At 44.4% G+C, this 15,675-nt stretch overlaps 1 protein-coding gene across 4 annotated transcripts in view; it reads left to right on the top strand.

Moving 5' to 3' along the window:
* BRMS1 (BRMS1 transcriptional repressor and anoikis regulator) overlaps positions 1-14,308 on the top strand; it is a 458,387-nt gene extending 444,079 nt beyond the window's left edge. For all 4 annotated transcript variants that reach the window (XM_069644906.1, XM_069644908.1, XM_069644907.1 and 1 more), the window contains one exon: positions 12,609-14,308. In XM_069644906.1, coding sequence (XP_069501007.1) covers positions 12,609-12,726 — 118 coding nt within the window. In that variant the 3' untranslated portion in view covers positions 12,727-14,308. The remainder of the gene's footprint in view (positions 1-12,608) is intronic.
* The last annotated feature ends 1,367 nt before the right edge of the window (positions 14,309-15,675 follow it).

Raw genomic sequence — 15,675 nt, 5'->3', positions numbered from 1 at the left:
TGTACTTGACCTTGCTGGATATTCTCTTCTTTGGAACATTAAGGGGAGTTAAGGTACATTGTTCTCTTAGTCTGGAGCGTACAAATAGGCTTTGTGTTCTGATCTTGCACCACGTATGAGGAGACGATGATTTTGTCCATTTTTGCCTTTCTAATTAGTGCTATTGGATTCAATTATGTCAGGTGTCATTACCCTCTTCGGACTCTGGAGACTTGGTTGCACTGTCCCACATCTTTGATTGTCCAATACTTGCCACTCTAAAAGTTCTCTCATTTATTTAATGTAAGAGAAATCTGTCCTGCGTACATTGCTTATCGTCGTTGACTCCGTTTGTACTCCCCAATTTCATCCTGTTGTGGCATCCTTGATCTCTGGCCAACAGCTTATTCTTAGTTTGTGCACAAATTTGTATTTCCAGTGTCTGGCAGCTTTGCAGCCCTGGTAGCCCTCTCCTGTACAGCAAGAAGGACTGATCTTGGCGCACACGCCTCCTTCCATTGCTGTAATTAAGTCCAGGACATACCTGTTCTGGAGGGTCATTTGATGGCGTTCAGTTTTTCTCTGATCGCATTAAATCCTTTTATTGTTGTTAATTGTTTGTAGCAGCTCCCACCTAGTGATTTGTAACCCCTTGGCGTTTACTGCTGTTTGACTTCTTGGTATGAATATGGCTGTAAATATCACTGCTGTTCTGCTGAACAATTTACGTTCACCTAGAATGTCATGATAGGCCTCTACTGAATCTGCCAAAGTATTTTTTCCCCTCTTCTGTCAAATGAGGTTGATTGACCTCTTCTTCCTCGGGTGTGCATTAATTTCTGGAAGACCATCTATGTGGAGGTCACTTTGAGGGATCACCAATGCAGGAATGTGTATCACCAGAGAATATACTCCTTCCCACCTGTTGGATAACTTCATGTAGGATTCAGATTCACACGCTCAATAACGATCCATCAATACTGCAGTTCCTCTTGTTTTTCCTCAAACTTCAACTTTCTGACCTTCTTTATTTTCACCAACTATTATCAGGCTTTTGTTTCTAAAACAGTGTCTCCTCCTTTTTGGGTAATCTAGATAAAGGTCCTGCTTTATCTTCAACCCATGTTAGTAAGTTTGCAAACTTGGCCCGTTCCGTCAGACATCCATTGTTCACTTTTTGCACTACATGTACTGGTGATGTCATCAATAAGTGTGCACTGCATGCTAACATTCCTGCTTCCCATCCTGCACTAGTGGCCACGTGTCCATATACCAATAGCTGAGATAACTCCAAGCATCCTGGAAATCTTGGTCTTTCCTATCCATCTTCGCAATTCAGTCATTTTTGTTCAAGTTTTATCTGCCCTTCAGTCAGTCCACTAAATGAATAAAGAAGCATCCTACTACTCTTCCATTCTGGATCATTTTCCATCTTCTGTGTTTTGATATAAGCATCTTCATATGGGAACGTTTTCTTTGACATCCATCGTATGGTCGCCCATTTTCCTTCAAATTGTTCTCTAGTCAAGCATGCTGCTAGGTGGACGAGACACATCGCATCATGAGCAGGTATTTCTCTTACTATAAATGTGATGGCTGTACTCATGGCATAAGGGATGAGAGAACATACAAAACTTCTTTCATCCGATGTTTATCTCCTCACATCTCATGTGTTGATACAACATGTTATTCTTTAAATGGGCTGATTTATCAAGATATGACATATCCTCATTATCTTTCCTAGCATCCCTTTTAGATTGAACAATTTGTTTGGAAATATCAGGAAAAATATCACTTGTGCTTTGGTTGGGGATAAGAATAGATGTCTCATTCTGGGATACTTCATTTGAATTGTAAAGCAATATGTCACGAAATGTAAAGAGAATAATAAAATAAAGACATCACATGAAGCAAAATGTGGTTACAAGAAGTATTGCCATAGTATTCTGATGCCACATTATCTCTTTTGGAGTAGCTGGTGGTCTTCTTAGCAATGTGTGTCTTATACAATGAGTTGGTCCTCCCGCAACTGACCCGCCACACTGATTTTGTTGGTTGCCTTCATGACCATCAATCTGGATTCCGGGCATCCAGAGACATGGAAACTGCTCTCCTGAACATCTGTGAAACCATGCTTGCAAATCTCGCCTCTAACTCTCCTGCTTTTCTCATTCTCCTACTTGATCTCTCCTCTGCCTTTGACATGGTCAACCATTCCATCCTCCTAAAAGGACTGTGACATCCTCGGCATCACTGACCAGGCTCTTTCCTCACTAACTGCCCTTCCCAGCTGCAATTGGGCCCTTTCTCCTCCTCCTCCTCCTCCTCCTCCACCACCACCCTCTCTACCTGTGGCATCCCCCAGGGCTCTATACTATCGCCATGGCTCTTCAATATCTTTCTCTCCCCCTTGCTCACCTGATCTCCTCCTTCTCTCCTCATTTCCACTGCTATGCCGACCACACACAGCTTTCCTTCAAACTTCCCCATCTCCCCCCGCACCCCATCCTCCTCTACCATCCCGACTGTCTGTCGTCCATTCAGGCATGGTGTGCAACAAATTATCTTTGTCTCATTGCCAGTAAGACGAGATCCTCCTTATCAGGACACCCGTGCCCTCTTTTCCTCCTACCCTCTGACCACCCTCTTTGGGCCCTCTACCCCCACCTTCTTGTGAGGCCAAAATCTCGGGTCGTCTTCGACTCCGCTCTCTCCTTCACCCTTCACATCATGGACCTTACCAAAAAGTCCCACTTCCAGCTCGACCTCCTCAGAGCCATTCTTCCTTTTCTCACTTCCCCCCAGAAGCTCAATGTCTCCAGAGCCCTGGTCCTCTCCAGGCTGGACTGCTGCAACAGCTTCTTTTTCAATCTCTCTTTCTCCTCCCTTCACCCTCCCAGCTAATCCAGAGTAGGACTGCAACACTTATCCTTGGCCTCAAGCCCAGGGACCATATCTCTCCAGCCCTAAAATCTCTCCACTGGCTCCCAGGGGCTGCAAGGATCAAATTCAAGACCCTCTGCATCATCCACAAGGCCTTCTGGGGCCTGGGACCACGCTATCTCCAACTTTCCCTCCCTAAATACTTCCCCGGCTAGAGCCCTACGCTCCTCAAATTCCAATTCTGACTGTCAAACGCTTCTCCAAGCAGAGAGTGGGGGGCAGGTCTCCCTCCTCGGCTGGTGCCTCCCTTTGGAACGGCCACCCTGCCCTGCTTCAGACTTTAGCCGGACCTCCTTAAGTTCTGGAAACTGCTCAAAACTCTGCTCTTCAGGAGCAATTTTCGTCAGTTTTGTGCCCAAAACTCTGAGGCTCTGGTTACGGACAGGGCCAAGGCTCTTCCTGGAATAACAACCGGGGCCAATGCTCACAGGGATGCCAAAGAGGCCAGCACCGATCTTGTGGCCGGGGGAGGACCTCCACATCTAGAGGTGGAGGTACACCTCCTAAGCAATGACAGCCCATTACAGGTCTCCTCCCATGCCTCTCCAGTAGGAGGGCGCATCTCACACTTCACCCACACATGGGATGGAATCACCACAGACAAGTGGGTGCTATTTGCAGTAGCGGGAAGTTATTGTGTGAAGCTCATCCAAAAACCATCAAACCATCCCTCGCGTCAGAGAAAATCAACGAGAGAAGAACTCATCCTTCTCGAAGAGGTCAGAGCGTTGCTATGCAAGGATGCCATAGGGATTGTACCAGCGAATGAGGTAAACAAGGGTATCTATTCAACCTACTTCCTTGTGCCCAAAAAAAGATCTATCTATGCGCCCAGTGTTAGACTTACGCCCTGCAAACACGTATGTAAAGCCACAAAAATTCAGCATGACAACGCTTCAAGAGGTAATCCCCTGACTACATGTCAACACTGGAATGAAAGATGCCTATTTTCGTATTTCAATGTTCCCAGCGCACAGAAAGCTCTTGCATTTCAAAATAGCAAACTAGCACTACCAATTCAAGATCCTACCCTTTGGAATAGCGTCTGCTCCATGGATATCCACCAAGGTACTCGCGGAGGTGGCAGCGCACCTGCGCAGGGAGGCAATCCCAGTGTACCCCTACCTGGACGACTGGCTGATCACAGGGGAATCACTGCATCTTTGCAAGCAAAACACGCAAAGAACCATAACCACCTCTTCCAGTTGGGCTTCTCAATAAACAAGGAAAAGTCGAGCCTTGTGCCAAACGCAACAAAACAGTTCCTAGGAGCTGTCTTAAACACAGAAGCAGGTTTAGTCTTTCCATCTATGGAAAGGGTTCAAAACATGCTACGGCAAATACCTCTGTATCAAGCCGGTCGCCAGAGGAGCGTATGCAAAGCTATGCGATTACTAGGTATGATGGTGTTGTGCATTTACCTGGTCCCACACGCCCGTCTGCGCATGCACCCCTTGCAGGAGGGATTGGCGAAACAATGGTCTCAGGCAAGTGGTCAGTGGGACGATCTAGTGGTCATTTCGCCAACACTAGTACAAAACTACACTGGTGGACAAAGGAGAACCTGTTAAAGGGAAAACCCTTCCAGGACCCGGAAGCGCAAGCAAACGTTACTACAGGCACATCACTGTCCGGGTGGGAGGCACACTACCTTCAGCACATGGTCTGTGGACTCATATCACTGCACAGAACAACATCAACCTGCTGGAACTCCTAGCAGTATTCAAAGCGCTTCAAGCATTCGAAGCGCAGCTGACAAACCAGTCGGTTCAAATCCTAACAGACAGCACCACTGCAATGTTCTATGTCAACCAGCAAGGGGCACACTCTCCAAATCTGTCCAAGCTGGCACAGAAAATATGGAGATGGGCGCTCAGACGGGGGATGTTCCTATCCTCCCAACACGTTCCAGGGGTACTCAACACTCTAGCAGACTCTCTGAGCAGAGACCCCTACCCGAGGAACACGAGTGGCAACTAAACTCAAGTGTTGTAGACCACATCTTCTCACAGTGGGGTTACCCCATGCTAGACTTTTTCGCTACAAGAGAAAACCAGCAATGCCCAGACTTCGCGTCCAGGTTCCCCCAACCAGACCTATGGATGAGCTGGTCAGGAAAATTTGCCCCCTCAGCCCCGGGCTCCTTTAATGAGCAGGGTAGTGAACAAGATTCACAGAGAACAGATGCCGCTCATCCTAGTTGCTCCCATGTGGGCAAGGCAACCGTGGCATCCACATCTGCGCAAACTGGTGATGTGCGATCATAACAAACTCCCGTGCCAGACCAATCTATTTTTCCCAACACAGGGGAATAACAGTACACCCTCAGCCACACTCGAACTTCGCAGCATGGCTCCTGAGGTCATAGAGTTCGGACATCTTAATCTACCACAACGTTTTATGGATATCCTCAAGGAGGAACGTAAACCAAACACCAGACACTGTTATTTTGACAAGTGGAGGAGATTTGTAATTTGGTGCCAGTCTAAACAAATAAACCCCGTAGAATGTACTCCTTCCCACATTCTAAACTATATGCTCCGCTTGGTAGACTCAGGGTTAGTATTCAACTATATAAAGGTCCCCTGGCGGCTTTATCGGCTTACACCAGTTCCCAGAATAAAGTATTGTGGTGGAAAGTGCCGGTCATAAAGGCATTCATGGAGGGAGTAAAGAGACTCCAGCACCCAATTTCAAACCCACCGCCAGGCTGGGATCTTGAAGTAGTACTTGCAAAGTTCATGGGGCCCCGTTCGAGCCTATGCATAAGTAGTCTTAAACACCTGACATACAAGACTGCCTTCTTAGTGACTATCACTTCCATAAGAAGAGTTAGTGAATTGCAAGCTTTCAGTGCAGGACCCTTTCTATGTCATACCCAAAGACAAAATGGTGGTACGTACACATCCTAGGTTCTCCTAAGTTCATTCCCAAATTCCACGTGAACCAGTCCATTGAACTACTGGCTTTCTTCCAAAATCCAACTAGCTCAGCTGAGGTATTGCTCCACACACTAGATGTAAGGAGTGTGGTCCTTTTACTACGTAAACAAGACCAGACTGCTTAGGAAAACAGACCAACTGTTTGTCTCCGTAGCACCAGGCAGAGAAGGAGACCGCATTTCCAAACATGCCATCTCCAGATGGATAGTCTGATGCATACAACTGTGCTATTCATTATCAAACAAGACACTGCCTTTCACACCAAGAGCTCGCTCCACAAGGAGCACAGGAGCTGCTCTGACATTTATCGCAAATGTCTCCTTAGACACATTTGCAAAGCAGCTACATGGAGATCAGTACACACTTTCACTCAGCACTACTGCATTGACACTATTCCAAAGCAGATCCACAGGTGGGACAAGCGTTTCTAAAACATCTATTTGCAGCCGAACCTTCTCACAACCCACCACCTTCTCCTAAAACTGCTTTCTAATCTATGCATAGCATGTGATCTAAGCAGATTCCACAAGCCACAAAAGGGATACATTACTCACTGTAACCGTATTTCTGGTGCTTGATCTGCTAAGATTCACGTGCGCCTACCCTTCCTCCCCTGAGAGAAGGTGCATAGATGTTATATGAGCTTCTCTGATATTTATCTACTTGGATACACCTGTACTCATGCTAAACTTCATTTGAGCTTTTCTCATGCGCAGAATGGGATTACCATAATATATGATCTCGGGCCCAAATAACTGGACAAACTCAAAGAATATGACAAAATCCTCATTTATTTTCAGTTCAGTAAAGTAGGGAACAACAAATCGTAGCTCTCTCAATACATTTTAGTTCTGCAAAAGACTTTATACCTCAGTGTACATCAGCTATGATGCCATCCTATGTGGCAAATAATAAAACCTATTTAACAGAGACATTGGTTAGGGGAATATATTTACTTATAGTCTCAAAGTGTTATAACATCATTAGCTGCCCCTCCCCTGGCAGGCATACCTTGGACTCTCCCCTAACTTTTCACAATGCAGATTATAGCAGCACACACCGCAGATTGGCTTCTGCAACAATGTATGCTCACCATTGCATAGACCCTCATGATTGGTTGGCATTCTTTCCCAACCTTGGACATTCAGCTTGTTAGCGGCACGTAAGCAAAATGAAACCCAGGTGCAGAGAACAACGGCTGACTACTGCCCACTTGTCCATTAGTCTACCATCTCTCATCACACAAGCCTTCAGCCAAGGCCTCTTCTTTGTACTTGACTTTGTTGGATGTTGTGTTTGTCTGGAGGGTATGAAGAGGTCTTGTTTTCTGGTCTTGCACCGCGGGTGACGAGTCCAACCATTTCGCCTTTCTATTTAGTGCTATTTGATTCAATTATGTCAGGTGTCATCAGGTATTAACAAAAAAGATGATGGGTCAACTACCCTCTCCTTGAGTCCCTGTGACACTCACAGGCTAAGTCCAAGATAATCCTAATAAATCAAGGATTAGTCATACCACAATTTGATCAATTAGAAAAAACGATTTCATTTATTTATATGCATCTTGTGCAAAAATATAAAAAGGACTAACATAAGGTCGTACACAACAATAACTAAAATTATCAAGTCTGTGCTAACCACTTACACTCTAATTGGTGTGGTAACATCAAACCTTTCATGATGAATACAAGCCAAGTTAACAGAAAAGATTCATACACACGGGAAATAAGTGAAAAACTAATAACACAGGTATCTTGATGACCAATTGGGAACAGATTCCCTCTTGTATACATATGTCTCTCAGTATTCTTGGGGCGGTGATGGATTGTTAATTTTAATATACCTCCTTCACAACCCCTCGTAATTTCCTCTAAACACCAATCAAAGGTATCAAAGGGTGTAATCTACACCCTGCCTTTCGTTGAAAGCTGATTTTAGAATTGAGAGAAAGGAAACGAAAATACAGATTCCCTAATGTAAAGTCGACCTATGTTTCGGCCTTTTAACTCATACGATCCACTCTCTTGGTGCTGTTGATTATGTTGGTACTGGCCGTCTTCAGGACAGGATAACATCGTTATTCAAAAAAAGAGTAACAAATACTTTTCCCGGTACTTCTATTGTAATCTGCGGGTATCGCAAATTACTTCGGGACGTTTGTAGGAGTGATGTCAGTAAGGTTATCACGAACACCTCTGGCTCCTTGACGGATGAATGTCTCGCGCATAGGAGCCTCGTAGCTGAATGACAGCACAGCAGTGCGTAAGTAGTTGGTGGATTCTGACACTAAGAGCTACAATTTGAGACGTGCCTATCTAATTCAAGCCTATTCATTGAAAAGCCGCATGTGGAGACGGCAGAAGGATTACTGCCCTCCTACAGCCCTCTGGGGCATGGTGAAAGAATAAACCTGATCAAGTGAGCATCCATCAAGATTGCACCCTTTGATACCTTTGATTGGTGTTTAGAAGAAATTACGAGGGGTTGTGAAGGAGGCATATTAAAATTATCAATCCATCACCGCCCCCCAAGAATACTGAGACATTTATGTATACAAGAGGGAATCTGTTCCCAATTGGTCAACAACATACCTGTGTTGTTAGTTTTTCACTTATTTCCCGTGTGTATGAATCTTTTCTGTTCACTTGGCTTGTATTCGTCGTGAAAGGTTTGGTGTAAACCACACCAATTGGAGTGTAATTGGTACAGACTTGATGATTTTCGTTATTGTTGTGTAGGACCTTGTTAGTCCTTTTTATATTTTTGCATAAGATGCATATAAATAAATGAAAGTTTTTCTAATTGATCAAATTGTGCTATGACTAATCCTTGATTTATTAGGATTATCTTGGATTTAGCCTGTGAGTGTCACAGGGACGCGAGGAGGGGGTAGTTGACCTATCTTTTTTGTTACTATATTAGTCTCTCACCTCGATAGCGTTGACCCCTCGATATCAAAAACCGGGAGTACCCATTCTTTTGAATAGGTGTCATCAGATGTCATTATCCTCTTCGACCTCGGTAGACTTGGTTGCTCTGTCCCACATCTGCTTTCTGCATCTTTGATTGTCCAATACTTGGCATGCACAAATGTTCGCTCATTTACTTCTAAGAGAAGTATGTCCTGCGTACATTGCTTATCCTTGTTGACTCCCTTTGTACTTCACAACTTCTTCTGGCTGTGGCATCCTTGACCTCTGGCCAACAGCTTATTCTTTTTTACTTCATGAATTTGTCTTTACAGCGTCTCTCTACTCTGCAGCCCTGGTCAATCTCCTTCAAGCTTCTCGCTTACATTTATTCAGAGCTGACGTCCATCTTTCCATCATGGCCGCTGTTGGGCAAGATTGTATGCAGCACCCTTTGGGTGCACTACAACATCCCTGACCTCCTAGCAATAGGAACCCAACCGTATATGTCTGAGCCACACAGGTTGGTAGCATGATTGAGCAGCCAGGCTTATCTCAAGAGGGGTCAATGTGAGCTGTAGGGGAGTTAAGAGATTCACGGTTACAAGTATTCAAATAAACTCCTACACACAAGGTTTCTTAATTAAACAATTATTAATTTAACAGTCAGTTTGAGTAAGCCTTCTTCAGAAGGGGCAATATAACTAACACACAAATACACTCCAAAATACACACACTTAATATTTCTAAATCAGTAAGTACCCTTTTGGGATGGCACACAGACACCTCCTACACCCTCAGGTGACTTCAGTAACTAGTACACTGTGGACATTAATATACCACTGTTTGTTTGCATTTAGAACCAGACTTAAGAGTATGTCAAAGAAAAAGGTTATTAGAACAAAACGAGAGATTTCACAATTATTCTGAAGCAGTTAAGTACCTTTTTAAACCCCCCTCCACCCCCGCCCCAATGCAAAGTTAGTTAACCTCTTCCTGGAAGGAAGACCAAACACAATGTCGGAGGGAAGAAGAGTCATTCGGGGAGCCAGGCTAGGCCAAAGTCAATTGGGCAAAAGTCTAAGTGAACTGAAGCACTTCTTGCAGTTAAGTAAAAGTCTTGCACAACGTTTTAGGGGTCTTTGTAGAAAAGAAGAAATCAAAGCAGGGCCACAAGCTGATTAGGCTTGTGAGGTAAAGAAGCTGTTAGCAACTCTACAGAAGCAACCAAGACAAGCCTCAACTGAGAACAAGCGTGGGTACACAACAAGAGGTAGGTTCTCTTAGATTTTACAGTACCTTTGGTTAGAAGAAAAAGGGCTTTGGCTGGCTTCTGTTGCTGTGCAGCTCTGCAGATCCTGTGTTCCTGGCCCTCCATCGTGGGGCTAAGAGGGAGGACGTCTGGAGGACTCCTGCACTGCAACGGGACGGTCAGGGACAGAAAAGGACCAACTTCTTTTCAGTGGCACTTCGCGGTTTCAGCTCCTCGCGTTAAAACAAAATGGCAACATCGCCGACTCTTGGATGTCGAGATGGGCTTTCCTTGCATCTGGGGTCCAGCACTCTGTTGAGGTGTCTCAGGCTCGGTCAGTCCTGCTTCCTGGGAGTCCGGAGGATTTTCCTAGAGCTCTTGGCAAACTTAAAAGCAATGCACACAATGTGGTGTTCCTCTCCCTGGCTCTTCGTTTCCAGCAGCAACTGCAGTGGAATTTCAACCAGCTCCGAGAGGATGTCCAGGTGGCTTATTTTGGAGTCGATTGGTCCCCCCATCTCAAGGGGAGAAGTTGTCTCTAGTCGAGGTGAATTTGGAGCTTCAGCACAGCAACAGTGCTTCACCGGAAAACCAACGGTCCAGGAGTTGCAGCAGGTGTCTCTTCCAAGTTCTTCTTCGGATTCCTTCGTCCAGTGGTCAACTCTGCCTTCCAAGCCAAAACGCCTCGCCTTTTATGCAGGTTTCTCCCATTCATTCCAGCCTAGCTGTCAGTCATCAAGCAGGGTGGCTGTTCCTGCCGGATAGCCAGCTGGCCAATCACCTAGGAGTGCATTCCTGTCTCCTAGGAGACTATGCACAGGGAGTTTCGGGTGCCTCCCTCGCTTCCTGCCCCCGCTAGACACTCTGCAGCCTGAAGTGGGCTTCAATCGTGAATCCCGCCTAAAACAAAACTAACAAAGGGACCAAACCTGGTTTGGCACGCAGAGTAAATCTCAAGAAAGGATCTTTCCACATAGAAATGGCGAAAAAAGACGACCAAGGCCACTTTGACAGAAGTGGCACCCTTGGGTGCTTTACTGCAGCTGCGAATGCAGCCCGCGGTAGAAGCACGCCACGGTAGTTAAAAGTCCACCACTGCCACCAGCCATTCCTCGAGGAAAGGGTAACATTAAAATGTTACATGAGAAGTTAGACAAAGAGGATACTAAGTAACCCCTCCAGCACCCTATTGTTAGATAGTGTGTGTTGGGTCTAGAAAGTTACAAATGTATATAAAGTCAATTTCACTTTACTGCTCTTGGAAACAGTAGTTTATCCAAGAGAAGGTATTTAAACCTTGGGGGAAATCTGGAAGACTGCCCTGTGCCACTGCACTGAAGGTGCTGGGTGACACAATGTAAAAGATGATGCCTATGGAGTTTGTCAGACTCCACAACCAAAAGAAACAGTGTTCAAATCATAACAAAAATGCATGAGAGAGTGGGGGAAAAGGGTCTCGCTCTCTCCCGGTTAATAATTCAAGTCCTCAAAATCCAGCAAAGTTGCTAGGGGTCTCTAAGGTAGAGAGGAATTGGCACGTTTCTGAGAATTCTCTCTAACCGCCGCTTTACCCGCGATATATTTTTTACTGTAACAAGCTTCTATGTGACTAGGCTACCTTGCATTTCTGCGTATATACATTTACTACTCATCTGATTATTTATCTTCTTTGTATATATTCTTTCTTCTCACTCATACATGTTTACTTTGCTTCTTCAGTTACGTCTTTATTCTTTAAGTATTCTTATATCGTTTCATTGTGTCTTCTCCCTATGACAATTTTGCACCTGTTGGATTTCCTATACAGCAGTCAGTGGTGTCTGCAGATCTCCTGCTACCACTTCAGTTCCTGGTTACATTTGATACAGCTGTCCGAGTGTATAACGTATCTCATATACTCGATACGTTATTGGAATGATACATGGTGTCATTCAGTGTCTTATTGTTAATCATCCAGTATGTCGCAGGTGAGGGGGCGGGTTCTATCAATTATGTACATGTCTGCTTCTCTACAGTACATCCTAATTGGAACCATTTATTGCTGGGTGTATCTAAATTAAAAAGCACTGCTCACTCCATGAAATATATTGGACTAAAATGTTACATTTAATTTTATGTATTCCATGTATCCCAACAGAACGAAAGCTGCACTTTTTTTTTTTAACTAACATACTGTATGAAATCCAAAGTTGGTTCCCCCACCCCTTAATCAAAAACGATTGGTTATTTATATAGACAGTGGAATCTGTTGTATAGTGTTGGGTGTGAATGCAGCTGCTTGGTAATGCAAGAGAGAATGTTGTGGTGTGAGTTTAGGAATGCTTGGGGTGGAAGGTTCCAGAGAGAGTTTGTTGGAGAGCTCCTGCCTGGGTGATGGGAGCCAGTGGTTCCTACTCTCTCATCTTAATGAAACAGGAATAAAGTTAACTGATGGAACTTACCCAAAGTGTCCAAGGAACTTACTTTCTTACAGAAGGATTTCATAGTGATTTTGCTTTGTTTAGAATCCCTTACTGTTGTCCAATTAATTTCTTTTCAATGACCATAGTGTTGTAACCCTTTGCCTCTGATTTATTTCCTCAGTGCAATCATTACTGCCGTAAGCACAGGTGAGGTGTGGCTGCGCCGGAGAGATGGCAGCAAGACAAAAATCTATGTTTCACAGCTTCAGAAAGGTAAATACTCTGTCAGGAGGGCCTAGTTACTCTGCAGCTGAAGAGGCGGGCGATGCTGCTGCCTTGGACTCTTATTCTTCCTCAGCCAGTGCTCAAACAGGCTTTTTTGGTGCAGCCGGAATGTGGCACCACTGACCCTGGACTTGAATGACCTGAACTCTGATCATTTGATGGACAAAGAGGACATGAGTTTTTTGGATGAAACCAAAGGAATATATATTTGCCGTATATAGCAATACATTTTTGTGCTGGTTTAATTTTGATATGTATATTTTTCTTTTCCTCCGCACTTAAACTTTGTTCCGGCTTAGCAACTCATTTGGTTCTTTCAGCAGAAGATGAGGTCCAGGAGCCAAAATCGGAATGTTTAGATTGAGTTGGCAACAGTATTCCTTTGGAGTCTCTTCTGAAATGGTGCTCTGGTTTGAGATTTGCTCTGCACTTAAAGTAGCGCTTTTTAGGAGGCCCTGGCACGATTTTTGGCTGTGGAAAGAGCCACATCTTTGGGTGTGAGCGTGCAAGGGGTTGAAAAGGAAGAGTATTGCTCGACATACTTTAACTGTCCCTTGGGATCCTGCCTTTTTAACAAAACTTCCCATCCCTTTAAAATGGTGGTGGGCAGAGATGGGCTGTTGAACTTTGAGAGTGGGAGATGGGGCCTAAGAAATGTGACCCCTTATGATACAGGGGGCTACTGCAGCTGGCATGTGTGGAATGCCTGTGCAGCGGTGGCATAACTGCTGCTGGAGTTAAAGGGGCAGGGCAAGCCTCTGGAATACATGGTGTGGCATAGCGCCGAATACAGGCCATTTCCTACACCAATTTCCTTCCAAATGGGTCGCAGTGTTGCTTTTTGGTTGAGGTTGCTGTTCTTCAGCCACACACTGAGGAAGCAGTATTGCTACCATTCTTAGGTTATGAAGCCTCTTGTCCCTAAGAATTAACTGTTTACCTTATAGGTATCCTGTTATGTCGATCAGTCAATCTTTTAATTCATGACGTTACTTAACATTTTGTATTAAAGGCCTGTTCCCAGTGTGCAAGGCATTCACATCTCTAGCAAAGCCCCCACCCCCACCACCCCCTGCACCCACTTAGCAATAATCCCAGTACCATCCCCGGATCCATGTTACATTCTCTGCAGTGAAGTAGAGCCTTTAAGGAATGCAGAGTCTGAGTTTTGTTGTCCACCAGAAAGTGGATCCCTGGATGAGGATTGACTGGGCATGGAGATGTTACAGGTTGGGTATTGGTGCAAAGGGTACCTGATCTCTGATTGCCTTCACCAGCCAATAATTTGTCTTCATCAGCCATTCTTTTTTGCCGACTGGTCAGCTTATTACGTTCTTAAGAAAACACATGCTTAGCAGCTAGAGCTCAGCCTATTTAAACCCCTGTCTTTGCATTCTGGCCTATGGGGGGGTGTGGGTAGACATGTCAACTTCATGCCAGAGCACTGATAAAGGGTGTGGGGAAGACATCAGCTGTCACCTTTCTCTGCATTGCTTGTGTGGTTTCAGGATTTGCACTAGGGCTAGTCTAAATAAACATTTTTACATTGTCATTTTTTTAAATAAAAATAAATCTAATAAAAACTGTACTATAACATTTGTTGACTACTTGACTTCACCAAAACGTGTGCTGCAATGTGTTTCACTGTTTTCTTTGCGATTTGTGCTTTGCATCCCTTTTGATTCCTATTTCACTTTGTTGCTTTTTCCCAGAATTCATGTTTTCCCTCTTCTTTATAAAGATGAATTATCCCACTGTCACTCATGTGCTAGAATTGCACCCTGGCACAACTTTCTCCGTATGCTGAATTTTCCTTCCATGTTAGCCCCCTCTTATTGTGATTGTGTTTTTTTAACGTGTATTCCTCTCCCGAGAGCTGCATTATTCGCCCCTCTCCCAATCCATTGATTTCCATTGTCACGTAGCTTCTTCCCGCCTGTACAGCTTTTCATTGATCTTCCACTTTTACTTTGGTTTCATCCTCACTCTGTTTAAAATCTTTTTTGCTGCTCTTCACGCACACTGAAATGTCACCTTTAGTGGTCTTCACCTTTCTTTGCATCATCACCCAATCTACTCCGCTGCGCATCTGTGCTGCATTTCAATTTCACTCCGCTCTGCTGTGGTTTGATTTCTCCTGTGGAATCATCAGTCAGAAAATGTCAAGCAAGCGGTACAAACTCGCCTCGTTTGTCATGGATTTGCACTGCGTGTTTTGGTTTGAAACACAATTTCGGCTTTGGCCACGTGCCAGTAGTTTGTTGGTGGATTCAACTCTGCGTATCCCGGATGTTCTCCATGGCCAAGGTCTAGACACTACCTGGAACACAGGTAAGAAGCAGCACAAAATAACTCCCACTCTCACCCACATATCATTTGTTCCTTGTCCAAATACATGTCTTACGTCCCATATAGCATTTGGGGAGATTTTCAGCAAGCCCTTTGGTTGGGGTTTAAGAATTATACCTTGTCCTGACTTTTTACAGTGAAGTAAAGCCTTGAGCTTCACTTCACTGGCCATTTGCTCTTTTTTTATGGGGGAAACTTATAGTATTTCCAAATGTTGGTACTGTGAAACTCTTTCCCTTTTGTCTTTTGGCATGTCATCTGTTTGGGTAACTTTTTGCATATTGCACAAAGCATCGTTCAATGCAGTGCAATGGGGATACTTTTGTATCAGCCTAGATTTACAGCAACAGAATTTTTGGTTACTTTTAAATGTACATCAAGACAAGCTGGTGGCAGCAGTTACATTTTTATCATCTTTGCAATAATTTTAGTTGTCATTTGCGATTTTCACATTTTGCTACTAATTTGGCTAATGTCAAAAGATGGCCATGCCGTTCTTTGGCCATATTTTTCTTTGGTCTTCTTCCTGCCTTCTCAGGTCAGGAATTCCCTTTTATGGTCATGCATTTGCCTAAGAAAGCAGTGTTTTTTTGCGGGCCATGTGTGTATGGGCG

This window comes from Ambystoma mexicanum, chromosome 2p (assembly GCF_040938575.1).
Source record: "Ambystoma mexicanum isolate Mex_15411 chromosome 2p, UKY_AmexF1_1, whole genome shotgun sequence".
Taxonomy (NCBI): Eukaryota; Metazoa; Chordata; class Amphibia; order Caudata; family Ambystomatidae; genus Ambystoma; species Ambystoma mexicanum.
The sequence above is the reverse complement of the archived record's forward strand: the minus strand, read 5'-3'. Positions and strand labels throughout refer to the sequence as shown.